General features: G+C 41.1%; 1 protein-coding gene across 1 annotated transcript; it reads left to right on the top strand.

Moving 5' to 3' along the window:
• Positions 1-10,086: 10,086 nt before the first annotated feature.
• On the top strand, positions 10,087-10,383 carry LOC145157854 (auxin-responsive protein SAUR21-like). The gene has a single exon (XM_079076835.1). It carries the CDS (start codon positions 10,087-10,089, stop codon positions 10,381-10,383), a length of 297 nt encoding a protein of 98 aa, XP_078932961.1.
• The last annotated feature ends 13,403 nt before the right edge of the window (positions 10,384-23,786 follow it).

Genomic DNA, 23,786 nt, shown 5'->3' with positions numbered 1-23,786 from the left:
ATTGAAATTTGACGTTTTTATACTTTTCAAACTCTTAAAACCGCAAATTAAAAAATCAAGTCCACATGGCATCAAGTGTTGAGTACATTACTTGTTTATATAGGGCTTCTCTTGAGATGGATTTGGATGTTCATCATGATGGGAAGAAGAAACTTTCTGACCGTTTGGCTTCTCTTGAGAGGGATTTGAATTGGTTATTTGATATTAATTTCCGAACCATTTGCTATCGTTGCTTCGATTTTTTTATTTGCTCAAATATTTTTAGGCACCAAATGTTGAATATAGTATTTTTTTATATAGGGCTCTTTTTTGTCTGAAGCATGATTTGCCTCCTGCTGTTGTCGTGATACCATCTCGTTCTCAACATCAAAATGAGATAAATTTTACGCTTGATGACCTAAATTCTACGAATTGTTTCTTTGAGCATGTAGTGAACTTCATAGGCTTACACTAGCTTAGGTCGTAGATGGGTGGTATTCTTGAAGAGATTTGGTAACATCCCAAATTTTATAATACGTTTGATGACCTAGCTTCTATGAATTTTATCTGTAAACATGGAGTGAACGTCATAGCTTACACTAACTTAGCTCGTGGATGGGTGGTTTTCTTGAAGAGACCGGGCAACATCCCAAATTTTATATCGAACATCAGACGATCAAGTATATAAGAATTTTAGGGCATGCTGGTGGGCAAAAATAGAATTTAATAGCCCAAAAGTTTATTAAACGGAAACTAATAGAATAATGAAGTAAATTAATTGTTTATTTATTTAAAATGAGATGTGTGTTGAATAGTTAGGTCATAAATTAGAAGGGTATTTTGAAATATTTCGAATTTGAAAATAGAGGGAAAAATCGGCTACTTATTATTGTTTGGTCATTTTGAAAATAAATAGAGGATGAAGGGCTTAAGGCAAACATAGGTTAGATGTTGGGATCAAAAGTGAAAATTGGGGAGCACCTTATTTTCTTTTTGTGTGAGATTGAATGTTAAAAAAATAAAAGAAAATGCTTATTTATATTTGTTGCATGGTTGGCGTGTTTGGCACGGAGCGTTTGGGAGTTTTTAAGAGCTTCTATCTTTTGACAAAACGTTCCAATTTAAACAAAAAGTTTCGTTTAGCAATACGAGCGTTTATTTTCGACTTTAAACAAAATGCTCCAAATCTACAAGTAAATTCAAGTTGCGTTTAACAAAATGCGACAGAGCTTTTTTAAATCAATTTACACAATTGCCTACATATATATATATATATATATATATATATATATATATATATATATATATACACACACATATTAAGAATTGTCATTTTATGTAATTTTACATACTTCAAAAACTTCTAGCTACTTTTGTCAAACAGTCATATAACAAATAAATGTTATAGCTTTCAGCTTTCAGCTACCGGGTACGAGCTACCGGGTAACAACTATTTTTGTCAAGCGCACCCTATGTCTGCAATCTGGAAAGAAAGGGATACCTTCAAGGTCTCTTTGTATTATGTTGAGTGCGAACCGAACCAGAGAATGGGGAAAAAGAAAAAGAGAACATAAATCATATAACAGATGAGTGATTTCTCACATTTGGTAACCCAAAATTCCAATTATTCTTCAGTTTGATAGATTCTTGAGGAAATAACCAAATTATAGTAAGTTGATTTTTCAAATATATTTAAATAAATTTTGAAATTGGATTTGTACTCATGTATTACTATTTTTAATGAGCTTAAAAATATGATTGAATGGCAAAAACTTGAATATCTGGAATGCGATTGATTTGAGTATTACTAACCTTTATTCAAATTGGAATTGAACTGTAAATTCCAACACATAATGGAAAAAGGAATGGGCTAGGTAAAACTTTGATGATAGCGTGGAATTGGTATGTAAATGTTAGAAGAATTGTGGAAGCAAATCTACAAGTGTATTGATGCAAATGGGACAATTCTAAGTAATTTACAAAGAAGGGACAAAAGCCTAACAAGTTGAAAGAATGAAACTGTTCGGTTAAAATTGGATTGGTGTTGCATTCTTCTTCTTTCTCATCTACTTGCTGACTTTGTTATTTTTTTTAATATAATTATTTTTGACATTAAAAAGTTTAAATGTAAGAAATAGCAACATACTTTTATTCTAAGCATTTGGTAAAAATTTTGAATAAGGGAAGATTAACTTGTTACTTGAGATTATTTTGTAACGCCCGTAGATCCGGGCTAGTCAATTTAGAGACGATAAGCGTCAAAAATGACTTTTTGATAGAAGAGTGTTTAGAATAAATAATCTTAACCAAGTTTTAGTGGTCGTGACAAGGATTTCGGATATATAAAGAATGCCGAAATCCGAGTTATAACGAAGAAGTTATGACCTGTCGAAGTTTCGCGACAGAACCGGCACGACACAGCGCGACGTAAATAGTGAACTTATGATAGAGCGATATTTGGCCTTAGCGATCTAAACGAAAGTCGTAGAATACGTTAAACCGAGAGCGTGCATATAAAGAACGTCTCAATCTGACTTCGTATGAGGAAGTTATGATTTTTCGAAGTTTCGACTTAGCGGTATGCAGCCCAAAGTTCGAATATGAGATCGAGTGGTTTCTTGCCGAAACAATCTAAATGAGAATTAAAGATCTCGTCGATAGTAGTCCAACGGTAAAAAGACAGACGAAAACGGACGTCAGATGAAGGAGTTATGAATTCCTAACGGAGTTTTCCTATCCCGGCCTACTAAAAATAATATAATAAAAGTTAAATTCAAAATTAGCCGTCGGAGTCTAAATGAGAGTTGTAGAGCATAATCTCATCTACACGTGGATATAAAGAACGTCGAAAACGGAGCTCGTATGCGACAGATATGAATTTCTGAAGTTCGGGCGCGAACCCCGACACTATGTCAGAGTTCACGACGTGAATACAGTGTTCACGACGTGAACTCAGTATTTATGACTTCTGGAGCCTGACAGACGCAAGTTGCGATGGCGCACCTGATGACTACTGAACTCACGACATGAATATTTGAGATTCATGACGTGAATCTAGAAAAATGGCCCTATAAATAGAATCGAAGGGCAGCCGGTTTTGGTTGCTATTTTCTTACTCCCTCTCTTCCGATACCGTCTTTGGTCATCTTGAAGTACCCCTGAAGTCCCACTATCATCCCCGATACCCGAAGCGAGTCCCGACGCTCCGAAGATCCCGAGAAGAAAAGAGTTTCAAGCTGAAGCTCTGCCCGCGAGAAGCCCGGTGTGTGAAGATATCCCTGTTACATCAAAAGAATAGTACTCGAAGAGCCGTAGTGCTGTCCGAGCATCGTCTAACCAAGTGAGTGTGTTTAAGATTCTAAGCGTACGACTACGATATTAGAACTAGCATGTAAACGTTTCGGAGTGATAAGGATGATTTGAACGTCTATCGAAATAGAGATCTAAATTCACCTAATTTGGTGTATAGATCGAAATGGCAAGCACGCAAAATGGATTGGGAAACGACAACCCGCAGTCTGAGCCACAAGTGATTGGGACTGCACTAGAGCTAACAGCTGCACCTGACCCAATCACGACGGCGGGAGTATACGCAATGGTGCGAATGATGTTGGATCAACAGATGGAAGAAACAAGGTGTTTACTTCAACAAAGTAAGGACGAACTTACTGTGCCAGTGCGCTAGGCACCTACCCTTGAGATAACTATCGGGGTTGCTAAGTCAGTCGAAGAAGTGATCAACGGTAGTATCGCCAACAAGGTGGAAGTTGGCAAGAAGAGGAAATTTGAGGGGTCTTCAAAGTCTGACAAGAGCAACATGTTCTTGAAGTCTAGAAAAAGAGGAGGTAAAGAAAAATGATGCGGGAAATGCAAAAAGAAAAACTCTAGAAAAAGTGGCGAGGAGGTGACATGTTTTAAGTGTGGAAAGCTTGGTCATTACGCCGACGAATGTCCATTCAACGAAAAGGTATGTTACGAATGTAATGAGGAAGGGCACTTCAAGCAGGACTGCCCAAAGAGAGAAGAAGCTACTAAGCCAAATGTACCACTGAAGCATTATGAGAGATGCGACGAAGAGGTGACTTGCTACAAATGTGGAAAGACATGGAATTACGCTTACAAGTGCATATCCAGCAAGAGGGTGTGTTATGAATGCCGAGAAGAAGGGCATTTGGCTAGGGACTTCCCGAAGAAATATGAAGCAGTAAGAGCGAATGCACCTCCAAAACCAAAAAGCATCTCAGAAAATCCTTGACAAAGAGGGTGGAAACACGAGAAATCAAGGATGGGAACTTTAGCATATATGAAGTAGTCATAGTAACTTGTGGTGTAGCCTATTAAAGGCATAGTATAGGGTGAACTTGAACTTTTGTGTAATAGTTTCAAGAATTAATATAAACCCTGGTTTTGTTATCTGATGTATTGAGTGACACCTATCGGAAGATTTCGAAGGTGGTATCTTGCCTTTAATTTATGTATAATAAAATAACAGTACGTTTAAAGGAGTACGGTACGTCTGAAGTACACCTTCGATTGGCAGGATGATGGAACGATTGGTGTAATTCTTGAAGTTGTCCCATAATCTAGAATTTCCATCACCAACCGAGTTGAAATAGAATTGATGATTGAAGATACGCATGGAAGAAGTCCTGGTAGAGTTTAGGAAAATTTTATGATTAATTGGACACATTCGTATGTGTTAAATTGTTTTGTGATTTTAGGACTTGGGGACTGCGAGACAATACTTGGGACGGGTATGAGTAGGTGTGAATAGTAGTAGAGATCTATACTACTGGAAGCACATGACTCACGCTTGGATCAGGGAAAGTCACAAGGTTACCAAGAAGCTAGTGGTTGATTTCGTTTTTATTCAAGTATGTCGTTACCATTGTTTCGGTAATGACTAAGAAGATGATTGTTATTCCGACCCTAGTGGTCATATCAAATTGAGTGGGGATACGATGAGTTTGTTACGTGGTTCTGAGAACCGAGTTCGATGTAGCATTTGACTGAAGTCAGAAGATTGAAATCAATGCGATCATTGGTAACGCGCTCATTATTAATGAAGTTTGTAGCTGGAAATGCTACATGTTAAAATGTGGTTATATCGCATTAGAATATGAAGGAAGGTATATTCCATTATGGAATTTGACTCTAAGAGACTTGAGTCTAACCGTTGTATCATGCGATGAGAGGTCATTAGAGCACGACCCATCGGTCTGTTAATATTGATAAATGAAAGTATTTATCCTAAGAAGAAGAAGGACTCCACAATAAGGACTTATTTTGTAACTCGTAGGTTATGATTGAAAGTCCAACATAGTACGAAGAACAGGTGCAAGATTGAGCATCGCCTGCGGTCAAGAAGTCCAAGAGTTAGATACTCATTCGAAGAAACATAGAGGTTACGATTATTACCTAGGATGAAAAGATAACGTATGGAATCATTATACAAGTCCTATTTTCATTGATGATTCCGGGACGTAATCATCCTAAGGGGGAGATAATTGTAACACCCGTAGATCCAGACTAATCAATTTAGAGACGATAAACGTCAAAAATGACTTTTTGATAGAAGAGTGTTTAGAATAAATAATCTTAACCAAGTTGTAGTGGTCATGACAAGGATTTCGGATATATAAAGAATGCCGAAATCCGAGTTATAACGAAGAAGTTATGACCTGTCGAAGTTTGGCCTTAGCGATCTAAACGAAAGTCGTAGAATACGTTAAACCGAGAGCGTGCATAAAAAGAACGTCTAAATCTGACTTCGTATGAGGAAGTTATGATTTTTCGAAGTTTCGACTTAGCGGTATGCAGCCCAATATTCGAATATGAGATCGAGTGGTTTCTAGCCGAAACAATCTAAATGAGAATCAAAGATCTCGTCGATAGTAGTCCAACGGTAAAAAGACAGACGAAAACGGACGTCAGATGAAGGAGTTATGAATTCCTAACGGAGTTTTCCTGTCCCGGCCTACTAAAAATAATATAATAAAAGTTAAAGTCAAAATTAGTCATCGGAGTCTAAACGAGAGTTGTAGAGCATAATCACACCTACGCGTGGATATAAAGAACGTCGAAAACGGAGCTCGTATGCGAAAGATATGAATTTCTGAAGTTCGGGGCGCGAACCCCGACAATGTGTCAGAGTTCACGACGTGAATACAGTGTTCACGACGTGAACTCAGTATTTATGACTTCTGGAGCCTGACAGACGCAAGTTGCGATGACGCACCTGATGACTACTGAACTCACGACGTGAATATTTGAGATTCACGACGTGAATCTAGAAAAATGGCCCTATAAATAGAAATCGAAGGGCAGCCGGTTTTGGTTGCTATTTTCTTACTCCCTCTCTTCCGATACCCTCTCTGGTCATCTTGAAGTACCCCCGAAGTCCCGGTATCATCCCCGATACCAGAAGCGAGTCCCGACGCTCCGAAGATCCCGAGAAGAAAAGAGTTTCAAGCCAAAGCTCTGCCCGCGAGAAGCCTGGTGTGTGAAGATATCCTTGTTACATCAAAAGAATAGTACTCGAAGAGCCGTAGTGCTGTCCGAGCATCGTCTAATCAAGTGAGTGTGTAGTTACTTTCTTCTACCGCATAGATATGAAGTATTTGCTATGAAATACGTGTTATGTGTTTATACGTTGTTTGTTTACTTGAGATGGTTGTTGGAATGAATGTTTTATACAGGTTTTTAAATGATTTAAACTATATATGTAATTTATGTCTACAAATATGTTGGGTAGAACATAGGTAGATGAAATAGTTGGTGTGTAAGGAAAGATGAGTTTGAGGATGAGACGAAAGATGATATAGATCGTGAGATGAGGGTGACAGGTGAAAAATGAGTGAAACCTTCACCCAAACGATGGCCCCCGTCATTCAGCAGAGTAGGGATGACAACCACGGACTATTCTAGACAGTCCAGTGGAACACTAGCAAGCTCGCAACCTGTAGGTGTTGTGGACTTGATGTTCACCGGTGTACTCTAAAAACCCTGGCAACTATAGATTTAGTGCCTTATATAAATACAATGGTAGCTATGGATTTAGTACTTTGTAGATGAACCTTGGTAGCTATGGATTTTGTACTGTGTAGATGAACCTTGGTAGCTATGGATTTAGTATTGTGTAGATGAACCTTGGTAGCTATGGATTTAGTACTGTGTAGATGAACCTCGGGCAGCAATGAACTTTGTGCCAATTCCTTAGGTCAATCCTTAAGAACGAATGAATGAAAGATAGTGGATTCTTAGGGTAAGACCTTAAGAAATAAAGAAGATAATGGGGATGGGTAATTGCATTGATTGTTTGATGATTAAATATAATAATTATATTATTGTGGGTTAAAAACCCTATATGCTCACCAGGCTCCCAAGCCTGACGCACTTAGTTTATTTGTATCACAGGTATCGATACGAAGCTGTTTTGCACTGAGAGATTAAAGGAGATGTAAATCACTAGTGTAAATGAATGTATGTTTTATTTATTCTTTTGGTCTGTATCGATGTGGACATCCCAAGTTTTGTAATAAAATGGAAATACATTTCTTTAAGAAATGCTTTGATAAATATTTATTATATTTTGTTTTGGGGACAAATTCCGCAACACCTTTTGAAAGATTACTCTGATTTTATTTTAAAAAGCATAAACGAAATCGGTATTTTCTGGCCGTGAAATTGGGGATGTCACATATTTAGACCTCGATGTTCATGAACTGTGCTCGTTAGGCAGAGGAAGAGTTTGGATTTCGATATGACAATCCAATGGGTGGCCTAAAATCCGTTGTAGTGAGAAGACATTCTTTGATCTTCAAAGTCGCCTGGGAGCATTTTGAAGTCAAGTTACATCATTCTATTTTCTTACACATTTTTGTAAAGCATTGATCGACCTTTTTGCAACATGCATGCGAGATTGTGTCACTTGTCCCTGTTGTATAAAACATGAATTTTCACTTGTTTGGAGTACCCCATATATTATTTGACGATATAAGCTTATACTTGAATGAGAAACAAAATGCATTGTCAACATTTTTTTTCTTTCAAAAAAGAAGTGTCTGCTCAATTAAAAAAAAAAAAAAAAAAAAAAAAAAAAAAAAAAAAAACTGTGAATATACGCATACTATACTTTTTTTGTTCAGTTGTTGGCTAATCTAATAACAACATGTGCTTACACCTGATACGAGGAACCAAAATCAAATATCAATGTTTTTTCATTGTCTTGTACGTAACGGTCATAGTGCATAATCATGATTGAACATAATACTTCTACTGATATTCTACGATGATTCTTAGTTAATACTTAATGCAACAATTTCACATATTAATGGGTTGTGATAAGGAAATTGCATAGTTGTAAAAACATGACTCATTGGCTCTAATTTACATGATATATCGGTGTATAAGTAATCAAAAGAATAGTTAAACATTGATATAACGCTATTCATATATCTAATCACCAGGTTCTTTTTTCATACGATGGAATTGTTTTCAAGTGGGACCCAATTCGTCGTCTAATGCATCAATGTTATGCCAACTTATATATTAATTTGCTTAAAGAACAAAAGCATGTGAGATTTAATGTTTTATATATCACCATCACAAGGTCATCGACCCAAGTGCTACATATTGTTCACCAATTATATTTTTGAAGATAAGTCTGAACTTGATAAATACCACATTGTTTATAGAGTTAAAAGTCCAGCATACATAACATTAATTACCAATTCATATTACGAAATATTTGGTTTCCCTTAGTTTCATTCACCTAAAATGTCAAATGGAAGAAAGATTAGTTGGTATTAGTTCGGTTTACCACTAGAAGCAACTATCTTTGTTAAAACTCCATTTCACTCCCAAAATTCATATTTCCAAAATAATCAACCGTGAAATTAGTTTCTCATTCATACACTAAGCAAATTATAGTAAACTCAAAACTGTTCCTTGATCCGATTTCATACAAGAGGGAAAATTGTCTTGATTTATTTACAAATGATAAAAAAAAACCTAGTGGTTAGTTGGTTGTAAGAATGCTGTATAGAAGTCATAATGCGCCCAACTGAGAAGCAATATCATTGAATGTATATTCACTGCATGGAATAGTGAGGCCCCCCATTTGATGAACATACCCAAATTCTTGTTCTGCCTGATCTAGTAATTCTTGAAAAGCAGGTTCGCTTAACAACCATACAGGAACCACATATCGCTTCTTCTCTTGCTCACCAACATAGATTGCTAAATAGCCTTTCGGGATGTCCATAGATTTGGTTGTGCTGCTTCCATTGGATAATGATCTTCGCAGAATTTGTTTTGCTTGAATGATCCGAGGAAAAAGGATGGCCATTTTTAAGGAGGGGGTGTCTGTTCACTTCAAAAGCCTGATTGAGGAAGGAAACTCTCAAAGCACGTCTTCTAGGTGAAAGGGTGCGAACGATTTCAGAAGATGTTGTGGTTGTGTGATTCATATGGAATGGTCTTTATATACAGAGATACAACTAAGCAGATCTTGATTGAGGATGGTGACATACGGTGGAAGAAATGGCAACCTCACATGGCTTTGTCTTCCAACCTGTAAGACTGATCCAATGTCTAATTCATGTATTTATGATAGGGCCACATATGTTTCAAGAAAACCCCAGAGATTTTTGCCACAATATTGTGTTTGTTGGGAGGCATTGCCACATTCATCTTAATATTACAGGGGACCATGGTCCTTCAACCGTTTTTCATACCCAACTAAGTTTAGAATACTGGTGATACAAGTTATCTTCTTTGTTAAATTCGTTTCTATTCACAAGTACATGATTAAGCCATATTATTGCTTGTGACTTTGTGGTTGTGCAATTCAAGATCGTACTTTTAATTATACAAGTGAAAAGACACAGCACATGATCTAGCTTGTCGTCCAGTCGCAATGTCCCGATCTGTCATTTAATTTCCTTTTTATTAATTACTGTACATTTGAAGCTCCAATAAACCTTTATATATAGCATATGATACGCAAAGCACCAGCATAATTTCCTCTCAAACTCCTCCTGTACATCTTTCACTTAGAGAATACTCTCAAATTCTTTTGTCCCTCCGTGATAAACCTTCAGAAAAATGGGTATTCGTATGCATCGGATCATTCAAGCAAGACAAATACTACAACGGTCTTTGTCAAATGGAACCCGCACAACAGAAACGGAACTACCGAAAGGATATTTTGCAGTTTATGTTGGAGAGCAAGAAAAGAAGCGTTTTGTGATTCCTGTGTCATTGTTAAGCCAGCCTTCATTTCAGGACTTATTACGTGAGACGGAGGAAGAGTTTGGATATGACCATCCAATGGGCGGCCTAACAATCCGGTGTTGTGAGCAGACATTCTATGATCTTGCAAGTGGTCTGGGAGCATTTTGAAGTCAACTGACATCATTCTGTTTGCTAACACTTTTTTGTAAAGCACGAATCACATACCATTTTGCAACATGCGAGACTGAGTCACTTGTCCCAGTTGTATAAAATATGAATTTTGACTTGTTTGGAATACCATGTATATTATTTGACGATATAGGTTTACACTTGAAGGAGAAACAAAATTCATTGTCAATATTTAAGAAAAAACCGAAGTGTCTGCTCAATTTCAAAAAACAAGTATCAATATAGCTAGGAATATCACCGATGTGCGAAACTAAAATCAAACATGAAGGTGTTTTTCATTTTCCTGTTGGTCATGATCAAAATGCATAATACGGATTAAACATACTATTTCTACGGGTGTTCTATGATTCTCAGTTAATGTCATTATGCAACAATTTTGCATATTAATTAGTTGTGGTAAGAAAAATTGCATAGATTTATCGTAGGACTCATTGGCTTTAATTTACGCGATCCTATGGTGTGTAAGTAATTACAAGAATAGTTAAAAATTGTTATAACTCTATTCGTATATCCAATCACTAGTTCGTTGTTCATACGAAGGAGTAGTTTTGAAGTGAGGCCCAATTGGGTCTTATAATGCATCAATGATAACTTATATTTTAATTTTGTTAAGGAACAAAAGCATGTGGGGGTAGTAATTGGTTATATATCACTATCACAAGATCTTAGACCCATATGCTACACATTGATCACCACTCATTTTTTGAGAAATCAGTACAACTTTATAACAAAAAACATCGTTTATTGAGTTAAAAGAGAGAGAGAGAGAGAGAGAAAGAGAGAGAGAGAGAGAACTCGTAACATTATCAACTGATATTACAAAATATTTGGTCTCCTAGATAACTTCATCAGCTTTCGTTCACTTTAAACGTCAACCGGAAGAAAGATTAGATAGTATATTAGTTAGATTTACCACAAAGAGCTACCATTTTTGTTAATTTTGTATGCTTTATGCACTTGTATAAGACAAGCCAAGATATAACATTAAACACAGTACTCCATTTCACTCCCAAACAAAAGAATCATATTTATAAAATAGTCGACAAAAAATTTTGTTTTTCTTTGTTTATATTCTCTAATGTTTAATAATTTTTTAATTGTTGAGTATGTAATGATTTTGCTTGCCTTGTAGTCTAGGTAGTGGAAAGAAAGTTCGAATAGCAAATTGGTACATCGGAAGAAAAAAGGGAAAATAGTAGGAGACAAAAATGTTGTTGTTTTAACTTTTAAATTAAGCTATTTAAACGTCGGATTGTTAAGTGGTTATTTGTTAATTACTCAATTTATTAGTTTGTTAGTGTTTATGTAAGTTATTGAAATTGGACGTTTTTAAGGTGTTAATTAGTAATACTTTTTAAACTCTTAAAACCGCAAATTAAAAAAAATCAAGTCCACATGGCATCAAGTGTTGAATACATTACAGTTTATATAGGGCTTCTCTTGAGATGGATTTGGATGTTCATCATGATGGGAAGAAGAAACTTTCTGATCGTTTGGCTTCTCTTGAGAGGGATTTGGATTGGTTATTCGATATTAATTTCTGAACAATTTGCTATCGTTCCTTCGATTTTTTTATTTGCTCAAATATTTTTAGGCACCAAATGTTGAATATAGTATTTGTTTATATAGGGCTCTTTTTTGTCTGAAGCATTATTTGCCTCCTCCTGTTGTCGTGATACCATCTCGTTCTCAACATCAAAATGAGATAAATTTTACGCTTGATGACCTAGCTTCTACGAATTATTTCTTTGAGCATGTAGTGAACTTCATAGGCTAACACTAGCTTAGGTCCTAGATGGGTGGTATTTTTGAAGAGATTTGGTAACATCCCAAATTTTATAATACGTTTGATGACCTAGCTTCTATGAATTTTATCTGTAAACATGGAGTAAACGTCATAGCTTACACTAACTTAGCTCGTGGATGGGTGGTTTTCTTGAAGAGACCGGGCAACATCCCAAATTTTATATCGAACATCAGACGATCAAGTATATAAGAATTTTAGGGCATGCTGGTAGGTAAAAATAAAATTTAATAACCCAAAAGTTTATTAAACGGAAACTAATAGAATAATGAAGTAAATTAATTGTTTATTTATTTAAAATTAGATGTGTGTTGAATAGTTAGTGTAACATCCAAAATTCTAGTAAGTCTTAAAACCCTAAAGAGTATATTATTTGCATAAATGGTCCCTTAAGTACGCTGGGCGTACTTAAGTGTACGCTTAGCGTACTACATGGATGTTGTCGCGGAGGAATCAAGGTACGCTGGGCGTACCTTGAGTTACGTGGGGCGTACGCGCCAGGGTTGCAAAACCCTAATTATCCGGACTTGAGGCCTATTTAAGCAACCTTATGTTCCTTGGACTAAACCCTAGAGAGCCTCCATAGCCTTAGAATGTCCATATACTCCTGGAAACCTTGTGAGATCATTCTTAAGCCTTAAAGTGTGCATTTGTGGCCTTTTTGTGTGTATTTCAAGAAGAAGAGGTGGTCAAGCAAGCTTGGATCAAGTGGGTGCTTCAAGATCCTGCATCAAAAGCACCTTGCAAAGCTTCTGGAGGTAAAAAGCTTGCATCTTTCCTTCGTAATCTTTAGATCTAGCTAGGGTTTTGGTGGTTTGTCCCTTTTAAGAACTTTGGATCTCTTTTGGTGAGTAAAGCCTTCCCTTTTGATAAGAAAGTCAGATCTGAGGTCCCCTACTCATTTAGGAGTATAAAAATGGAAGCTTGATGAGAGATATGGCCTCGTGCATGAGTAAAAGACCTTGGAAAGTTCTTAATGGAGTGGTTGGGTGTGTATGAGACATGCAAGGGCATAAAGTTGCCAACTTTATGCCTTAGGACATCTTTTCAGACTTAGATCTAACTTTTGGTCGTGATGGATTCGAGTATTAAGCACTTAATGGAAAAAGTGCTTAAGCTGTTTGTACGCTGAGCGTAACCAGCTGTACGCGGCGCGTAGTGCCCAAACCTTCAGTACGATGCGCGTACCAGGGTGGTATGTTGGGCGTATGCAGCTCAGTTGGGCCCTAAGCTGTTTCGGGCCTTTGGGCCTCATTTGGTGGTTGGGCTTGACTCGATTCTGTGAGTTATGGGCCTTCTTGCCTGTTTGGGCCATGGACTTATTGATTGGGCCTTATTGGGCCAAGGGGCCCGTTAAGGATATTGGACTTGGACTTTGGGGCCCATTTGCAATAAAAGGGTAATTGGGCCTTGGGGGTAGACTTTGAAGATTTGGCTTTTATTTGGGTAATTTAAGGCCCTATTATTGATTGTATTATGATTATTGTTATTCAGCTCGGGAGGCTGTGAATTTCTAGGAGGACAGTATTCGTATTCATCGGACGGAGGTGAGTCTTCTCACCATACCTATGGATCTACAGCACCAAGGCCGATCCATTATGTGTACATGTTGTATGTGTCTTATGCATTTATGAATTGTTATGTTATGTGATATTATGCTGGTATGGAAGACCCCGGGGGGAGGCCGTGGCACTGGATATAAGACCATGTGGGGTAGCCCATGGCATTCCTAGGTAAAGACCATGTGGGGTAGCCCATGGCATTGGATGTAAGGCCATGTGGGGTAGGCCATGACAGTCCTAGGTAAAGACCATGTGGGGTAGCCCATGGCATTCTTGTTGATTGTATTGCATGGTTTCTATGGCATGTTTGTGGCTTTAATTAGCTATCAGGTTATGTGTATGTGTTTGCGTGTGGTATGCTCTGGGAAACTCACTAAGCATTTCGCTTATAGGTTGTTGATTTGTTTCAGGTACTTCTGAGCCCAAGGGCAAGGGCCCGGCGTGATGATGTGGCGCGCACTCTATCTCGTTTTTAATGTATTTGGGACCCTCTGATGTTTTAAAAAGGAAAACAAAGATGTCATGAATATTAATTTGAAAACATGTGGTTGGGAATCTGTGGTTTATGAGATTGTTTTGATTAACTCAAAAGTGAAAAAATTTCTTTGAAAAATTGGGTTGTTACAAGTTGGTATCAGAGCCTTGCTTCGAGGGATCCGGGCACATCCTCGGGTGTGACAGGACTCAAACTAAGGAGGTGATAAAATGTTTTCAAAAGTAACCAAAAGGAAATTTAAAAGAAACCCAAAGGATGAGAGTGCGACGCATGTGATCAGCCGAGCCAAGTAAGTAGTTTCCCAATCTGAATAACCATGTTATACTGATATTGAGCTTCGTTGATTATATGGAACTTGCTAAGTGTATGTTTTAAAAATAGGTCCCAAACCCCGGAAATTAGGGTTTCTCTAATCAGCGCCTACTCGGCGAGTCCCTCTCCTCGGAGTCGTCGAGTCCACTCATTTAATCCACGGGAGAAACCCGACTCGACTCGGCGAGTTGGATTCTCAACTCGTCGAGTCCCTCCTTTAATCACAAGATTAACCGACACCATAATACCTCTGAAAATCCGGATGTTACAATTCTCCCCCACTTGAATTATATTTCGCCCTCGAAATCACTCCTTAACCACTCACATAATGAAATCATCAACCCAAAAGGCACCACCGAAAGGATCTCATACTACCCCGATAACTTTCTCTATGGACACCTGAAACCACACAAAACTCCCAAGACCAGAACTGAACCAACTCTTTCGTCGCTAATATACTCCTCCCTACTAACCGGAAGCTCTAGTAGCCTGACCCGCCTCCAGACCGCCTACTCAAGCGATCACCATGATATTCGCTCCTCGAATATCAAACCCTGATAACTCACTGATCCTCTGATTCTCACACGACCAAATCCAACAATCGGCTACCGCTCACTCATATCAACATGCTAATGATCCAAATCACGCCCCAAGGAATGGAAGGGTCCACACCCCACCAGGGATCATACACTAAACTGCTATCAGAACCCATCCGAACAAAGAATCCTCAACACTCTGCCCTTCAGACACAAGAGAATAACCAGGCTCGCTCAGAAGTGTCCTCAGACATCACAATCACAAGTCCCAGCTTCGTTCCTCATACCCCTTTTTAATACTGAGCACTAGGTCAACTTCTGACTCCACAGTTGAACCTCCAAAGGTCACCCATAACATATCCTGAAATGTCTTACTGACTTCCTTCTCATAACAACTATCTCGGCCTAGTGACACCCAAGTCACGAAGTTCTCTTTACCCCAACGGATTCCATAATCCTACAAAATTGTTTCACCCTCGACCCCCGACGAACACTACTCCCTAGACACGAGCGTCTTGCGGTACCTCCCGCACCAACGAACTGACCCACTCCGGTCCAAAACATCTGATGACAAATAATATTCCTCAAAATGGAACCCATCTCAGAATCCGGAGTCTCATTTCGCCTACTCAATGCACCACTAGAGTCCAACTCAATATCGAGAGTCTGGTCCGATCCAGAATTGGAACCACTCGTCCCAATGAACCACTCAACCTGTGACTCATGACCCGCAACCCATGCGTACCTCACTGATTCACTTCCCTTGGCCATGAAAACCACTACTCCATTCAGAATATAACGACTTCCGACAAACATGGAGACCCCAGTCTCGCCCCTGGTTCGACCCCAGGCTTCCACAAGTCAAATATTAGGGCTACCCAAGCCTAAAACTCTTTTGCGTCAAGCTCTGATCAGAGAGCACTTCATCACAACATTCTCTCGCTGACTAGTAGGTACTACAGCTCCACGTAGTATCACAATGACCTCCCACTGAATAGTGAGTACTACGGCTCCCCGTAGCATCACCACACCCCTCACTGAATAGTGAGTACTACGGCTCCCCGTAGCATCACCACAACCTCTCGCTGAATAGTGAGTACTACGGCTCCCCGTAGCATCACCACAACCTCTCACTGAATAGTGAGTACTACGGCTCCCCGTAGCATCACCACAACCTCTCACTGAATAGTGAGTACTACGGCTCCCCGTAGCATCACCACACCCCTCTGCACTGACTCATTGAAACTGCAGCTCCCCGCAGTCTTACCGCACTTACTCTTACCACTTTACAACCTCATCCTCAGGTTGACACCATACTATGATCATTAACTCATGCTCTGCGGCCCAGCATAGATAGGTACACACACCCATCCGGGCTAACCATCACTACTTCGGACGACCATCGTCGTGACAACACCTCTCTTTCTCGCTGCAATTCACATTCTTGAATAAATCCATTTGATGTCAATTAGCTGAAGGGCCCCCACCGGAACCATAGACACTTGATACTCCACTCGTCATCTCAAACTCAAACTCAAAATAATCCGAGATTTTAGGACATTAAACTCGGATACCCCGGAATACCATCACAACGTCTCGCAGTGTCTTGACTCTACCACTGATCTCATACTCATGGCATCATACTCAGATACCACATTGCTTCCTTGGAGCCTCGCAACCGGTCTTTCTCTCATGCCACTTGTAACCCCGAAATACTCCATCTCCCAAACTGAAACACGGAGAAATCGCCAACGGCTCGGAACATGAAAATGACCCTCCGAAACTCTTTCCTCTATTGCTCAAAACCAAGCGAGATTACGCATGCCGTCCCGGAAATTGGCTGCCTGATCATCTCTTACCCTTTCCAAAGAGCATAGAATAGTCCATTCATCGAACCAAAATCTCCCAACTACCGAAGTATCCCTATGAACCATCCACCTCGAAAAATTCTTATCTGCCACAAGGCCTCTGACCAACGGCCACCTGCCGTGCAGATACTCATCCTTCCTTGAACGCGGACAACATGCATTAACTCCCTCTGCAACTCACCTCGACCACCGATAACCCTAGTCTCGGGAATTCGCACCGCATGTCTCTATATCCAATTCTCTAACCACTCGATACCCATCATAGACACTAAGAGCCATTGCTCCGATATACTCTTCGTGACCGTCCGTTGCTGCAGCTAACACATGCCCTACTATGCTCAAATAGGGTGTATCCTGGTCCTTAACCATCTGAGTCCCCGCTGACAACCTGCTCTTGCTCTAACATTACCTCTCGGCAGACATATTGCCCAAATACTCTGATGGAAGGTCGCCATCAATGCTAACCCGCAGGGTTCTACCCCCAAGCTCGGAAACCGAATTCTTAACACCTCTTATGTTTCCCACAGGAAACGGAAATAATACCATCCATGTCACAGAAGGTGACATCTCCACTATCGGCTGATTTCTCAACTCATGCCGCAATCCTCCATAACTGCCATCTCTACTCATCCTTGAGCCTTGCGACTTCATCTGCTATCTTACCAAAAATCCCTCAGAGCTAACTCGATTTCCCTCTCAAGGGATGCTCCACTAAAACTCGTTCATCATGGCCCTCTGGCCCCATACTCTTTCACATCTGATCTCAGTCTAACCAATTTCAATGGAATAACTGGTAGAACCAGTAACACTAACCGCCACGGGTCATGGTACTCGAACCATGTGGCCACCTCTCGATCTGCTATGAATCATGGTACCCGAACCATTTTATCTCTTCTCAATCCGCTACGAGTCATGGTACTCGACCCATGACATCACCTCTCGATCTGCTACAAATCATGGTACTCGAACCATGAAATCACCTCTCGATCTACTACAAATCATGGTACTCAAACCATGAAATCACCTCTCGATCTGCTACAATTCATGGTACTCGAACCATGAAAGCACCTCTCGATCTGCTACAATTCATGGTACTCGAACCATGAAACCACCTCTCGATCTGCTACAAATCATGGTACTCGAACCATGAAATCACCTCTCGATCTGCTACTTAAAACCTCCGGAATGTTCCCTGTATCGAGTATGGGTCGTCTGCTTTCAGTAGTACGGGCCCATACTACCTGCCATATCTACCCATGCTTTCCACACGGACCATCCCCGAGTCCCTAAGTAGCTTCTCGACCTTCTCAATCACCAACCCCGTCATGCGTATTCGCTCGTCTTGCGAAATATCCAACTCTGTCAGCGTACTCATTTGACTAGGGTGACCCTTTCCTAGGCTCTTCCTAGGTTCTCACACTTTTCCGCCATCAGCTGTTGAAGAACTCCTTATGATGCCAGGCATCTACCTCCTGAATATCGTCATATTCACTTGGTAGCTAACTCCCATCATCGAGAGTTCCACAAAGCACGAAGCAAGCAGCATTCGGGCATCGAATAACCTCTATTAGTACATAAAACCTCTCTAGGCTATTATCCTACTTGCCCTCCTCATACTCGTAGGATATCACCGAACTCAAGCAACTTCACCCCACGCGGGCCTATGACTACCCTCTCAGAAAATTCCACGAATGCTCATCCAGGTATCTCTCCTAGATTACTCTTCTACTCAATCCCTCTCTCAAAAGGATTCCCTCTGGATACTCTTACTCAGCACATACTCTAAAGCATATCACAGATAACCGCAACTCCTAGGCTAAGGCATCACAAATCAGGCCACTCTAGTCCTAAAATATGAAATACCTAGCCTATCTCTAGCATGCATAATATCTCATAGAATATCTCATAACACAAAATAAGGGTATTTTGGGAAATCACCGTTCGGGCTCTGGCTGATTGTACACACTACTCCTTCTCGTTTTCTCTTAGAAACTCTTGCTCGTTTTAGAAAAATCATTTCTTTGAAATTTTTTCTCAAATCCTCATTTTGAGTCCAGATTTACCCGAAGGCGCATCCGAATCCCTCAAACCAAGGCTCTGATACCAACTTGTAACACCGTAATATTTCAAACAGATTTTTCATTTTAAAATCGCATACTTTTCATAACAAATTGTATGGAAATCTCGTTTATTCAAATTACAAAACACAACTCCATTAAAAATCCAGTATCCTCAAAACATAACTCTTTCTCTGGTGTGTACAAACAAGTCGGTGCCTTCCCGCGATTCCTGAGAACAACCTGAAACACATAACACATAACACGGTAAGCACGAAGCTTAGTGAGTTCCCCAAAATACCACATACAACACATATGCCACTCGAGGCTACAGTGCGAGCCTCCGGTCGATGTGTCTCAACGGAACCCTCTAGTCCCGTAGCTCGTTAGACCCTCTGGTCCGGTCATAGCTCGTTGGACCCTTCGGTCCGGTCTGTATCGTTGGACCCGTCGGTCCGATCTATATCGTTGGACCCTTCGGTCCGGTCTATATCGTTGGACCATCTGGTCCGGTCTATTCAACACATAGCATACATATATCACAATGCACATAATCTCATACATACACATAGCACACAAGACCCTCCGGTCTACATATAGATACCACTCTAGGTAATGTATAGTGAGAAGACTCACCTGGCCAGCAGCAAGTAAAGACCCCGCTCCCGGATCTCGAACTAGCCTCTACCTAACACAAGGGATTAATATCTCTAAGTGATACTCTAATCACAACTCTAATGACCGAAGGCTATTCTTCCTCTCTTTAACCTTTTGAAGTGGATAAAAGACCATTTTACCCCTCCATGGTCTCTATTACTTATGTTGATCAAAGCCCCAAAGTCAACAGAAGTCAAACTCGAGATTTATCTTCGGTCCGGGTATCATCAGATGAGGATTAGAGATGAGGATATACCGAAGACAACCTTCAGGACTCGTTGTGGCCATTACGAGTTTGTGGTGATGCCATTTGGGCTCACCAATGCCCCGGCAACGTTCATGGATCTCATGAACCGGGTGTGTAGACCGATGTTGGATCTGTCAGTGATCGTTTTTATTGATGATATCCTGGTTTACTCCAAAACCAGAGAGCAGCACGAGCAGCACTTGAGAGAAGTGCTGGAGTCCTTGAGGGCGGAGAAGCTTTATGCAAAGTTCTCCAAATGTGATTTTTGGCTGCGGGAAGTGCAGTTTTTGGGGCATGTCATCAATCAAGAGGGTATTTCGGTTGACCCAGCCAAGGTGGAGGCTGTGATGCGATGGGAGGTACCGAGGAATGCCTCGGAGATTCGTAGCTTCTTGGGTTTAGCGGGTTATTATCGGAGGTTTATCCAGGATTTCTCCAAGATTGTCGTGCCATTGACCCGTTTGACCAAGAAGAATGTGACTTTCCGGTGGGGTGAGAATCAGCAGAGGGCTTTTGAGACCCTGAGGTGGAGGTTATGCGATGCTCCGGTTCTAGTACTGCCTGAGGGACTGGATGATTTAGTGGTATACTGTGATGCATCGATATCAGGGTTGGGTGCAATTTTGATGCAGAGGGGTCATGTGATTGCTTACGCCTCGAGGCAGTTGAAGCCTCACGAGGCAAATTACCCCACGCATGACTTGGAGCTGGTGGCGGTAGTGTTTTCCCTCATGATTTGGAGGTACTATTTGTATGGAGTGTGGTTCATTATTTATACCGACCACAAGAGTCTAAAGTATTTGATGGATCAGCAGAACCTCAACATGCGGAAGAGGAGATGGGTGGATGTACTGAAGGATTATGATTGCGAGATCCTATACCATCCAGGGAATGCCAACGTGGTGGCCGATGCTTTGAGTCGCAAGGCGTCAGGGTCCCCGATTAGGGACATCTGTATGAGGATGACAGTGGTTTCGCCCTTGTTGGAAATGATCAAGGGGGCTCAGGTGGAGGGGGTGAAGAAGGAGAACGGGAAGACAGAGAAAATTCGGGGTCAGTATCCTTTGTTTTTCAAGGATAGCCGCGGCCTTTTGACTCAGTGTGGCCGAGTGTGGGTACCATTGGCAGGGGGAGTGAGGCAGAGACTCTTAGAGGAGGCGCATAAGTCCAAGTTTTTTATACATCCAGGTGCAACAAAAATATATAGGGACTTGAGACTGAGTTATTGGTGGCCCTGCATGAAGCGGGAGATCGCCTGGTTTGTGGAGCGGTGCTTGACCTGCAGGAAGGTCAAGGCCGAGCACCAGCGGCCTCATGGCAAGGTTCAGTCGTTACCCATTCCCATGTGGAAGTGGGAAGAGATCACTATGGACTTCATTCCGAAGCTACCGAGGACGGCGAGGGGAGTGGATGCCATATGGGTTATCGTGGACAGACTGACGAAGAGTGCCCACTTCATTCCGATCTCTGAGAGTATATCCGCAGAAAAGTTGGCAGACATCTATGTTCGAGAAGTGGTGTCAAGGCACGGGGTGCTAGTGTCAGTGGTTTCGGATAGGGATGTTCGGTTTACATCCAGGTTTTGGAAAACGTTCCATGAGGAACTGGGTACTCAACTACACTTCAGTACAACATATCACCCTCAGACTGACGGTCAGAGTGAGAGAACGATCCAGACATTGGAGGACATGCTGCGAGCATGCATGCTGGATTTTAGAGGAAGTTGGGATATGTACCTTCCACTGGCAGAGTTCTCGTACAACAACAGTTATCATGCCAGTATTGAGCGAGCTCCATTCGAGATGTTATATGGTCGGAGGTGAAGGACCCCAGTATGCTGGGACGAGGTTGGACATCGGGTGATGGGAAGCACGGAGGTGGTACTCAAGACCACCGGATTGATCCAGCAGGTGCGCGACCGGTTGCGGGTTGCGCAGAGCCGCCAGAAGAGTTATGCTGACTGACGGCGATCGGATCTTGAGTTTCAGGTGGGGGATTTTGTGTTACTGAAAGTGTCACCCTGGAAGGGGATTATCAGGTTTTGTCAGAGAGGCAAGCTAGGGCCTCGATTTATAGGCCCGTTCAGGATCATAGCCCGTGTGGGCAAGGTAGCCTATCGTTTAGAGCTTCCAGAGGAGCTTAGTCAGATCCACAACACCTTCCACGTGTCTCAGCTTCGGAAGTGTGTTGCTGACGAGTCCGCGATTATATCCTTGGATGATATTCAGGTGGATGGGGGCCTGAATTATGTCGAGAAGCCGATTGCATAAATGGTCCCTTAAGTACGCTGAGATGTGTGTTGAATAGTTAGTGTAACATCCAAAATTCTAGTAAGTCTTAAAACCCTAAAGAGATATTATTTGCATAAATGGTCCCTTAAGTACGCTGGGCGTACTTAAGTGTACGCTTAGCGTATTGCATGGATGTAGTCGCGGAGAAATCAAGGTACGCTGGGAGTACCTTGAGTTACGCGGGGCGTACGCGCCAGGGTTGCAAAACCCTAATTATCCGGACTTGAGGCCTATTTAAGCAACCTTATGTTCCTTGGACTAAACCCTAGAGAGCCTCCACAGCCTTAGAACGTCCATATACTCCTGGAAACCTTGTGAGATCATTCTTAAGCCTTAAAGTGTGCATTTGTGGTCTTTTTGTGTGTATTTCAAGAAGAAGGGGTGGTCAAGAAAGCTTGGATCAAGTGGGTGCTTCAAGATCCTGCATCAAAAGCACCTTGCAAAGCTTCTGGAGGTAAAAAGCTTGCATCTTTCCTTCCTAATCTTTAGATCTAGCTAGGGTTTTAGTGGTTTTTCCCTTTTAAGAACTTTGGATCTCTTTTGTTGAGTAAAGCCTTCCCTTTTGATAAGAAAGTCAGATCTGAGGTCCCCTAGTCATTTAGGAGTATAAAAATGGAAGCTTGATGAGAGATTTGGCCTCATGCATGAGTAAAAGACCTTGGAAAGGTCTTAATGGAGTGGTTGAGTGTGTATGAGACATGCAAGGGCATAAAGTTGCCAACTTTATGCCTTAGGACATCTTTTCATACTTAGATCTAACTTTTGGTCGTGATGGATTCGAGTATTAAGCACTTAATGGAAAAAGTGCTTAAGCTGTTTGTACGCTGGGCGTAACCAGCTGTACGCGGCGCGTAGTGCCAAAACCTTCAGTACGTTCCGCGTACCAGGGTGGTACGCTGGGCGTACGCAGCTTAGTTGGGCCCTAAGCTGATTTGGGCCTTTGGGCCTCATTTGGTGGTTGGGCTTGACTGGATTCTGTGAGTTATGAGCCTTCTTACCTGTTTGGGCCATGGACTTATTGATTGGGCCTTATTGGGCCAAGGGGCCCATTAAGGATATTGGACTTGGACTTTGGGGCCCATTTGCAATAAAAGGGTAATTGGGCCTTGGGGGTAGACTTTGAAGATTGGGCTTCTATTTGGGTAATTTAAGGCCCTATTATTGATTGTATTATGATTATTGTTATTCAGCTCGGGAGGCTGCGAATTTCTAGGAGGACAGTATTCGTATTCATCGGACGGAGGTGAGTCTTCTCACCATACCTATGGGTCTACGGCACCAAGGCCGGCCCATTATGTGTACATGTTGTATGTGTGTTATGCATTAATGAATTGTTATGTTATGTGATATTATGCTAGTATGGAAGACCCCGGGGGGAGCCCGTGGCACTGGATATAAGACCATGTGGGGTAGCCCATGGCATTCCTAGGTAAAGACCATGTGGGGTAGCCCATGGCATTGGATGTAAGGCCATGTGGGGTAGCCCATGGCAGTCCTAGGTAAAGACCATGTGGGGTAGCCCATGGCATTCTTGCTAATTGTATTGCATGGT

The sequence above is a fragment of the Lactuca virosa genome, chromosome 2 (assembly GCF_052849685.1).
Source record: "Lactuca virosa cultivar CGN04683 chromosome 2, Lactuca_virosa_CGN04683_v6, whole genome shotgun sequence".
Lineage (NCBI taxonomy): Eukaryota > Viridiplantae > Streptophyta > Magnoliopsida > Asterales > Asteraceae > Lactuca > Lactuca virosa.
The sequence above is the reverse complement of the archived record's forward strand: the minus strand, read 5'-3'. Positions and strand labels throughout refer to the sequence as shown.

What these genes read in the sequence shown, in the direction of transcription:
- LOC145157854 (XM_079076835.1), top strand. Translation starts at nt 10,087, where the DNA reads ATGGGTATTCGTATGCATCGGATCATTCAAGCAAGACAAATACTACAA.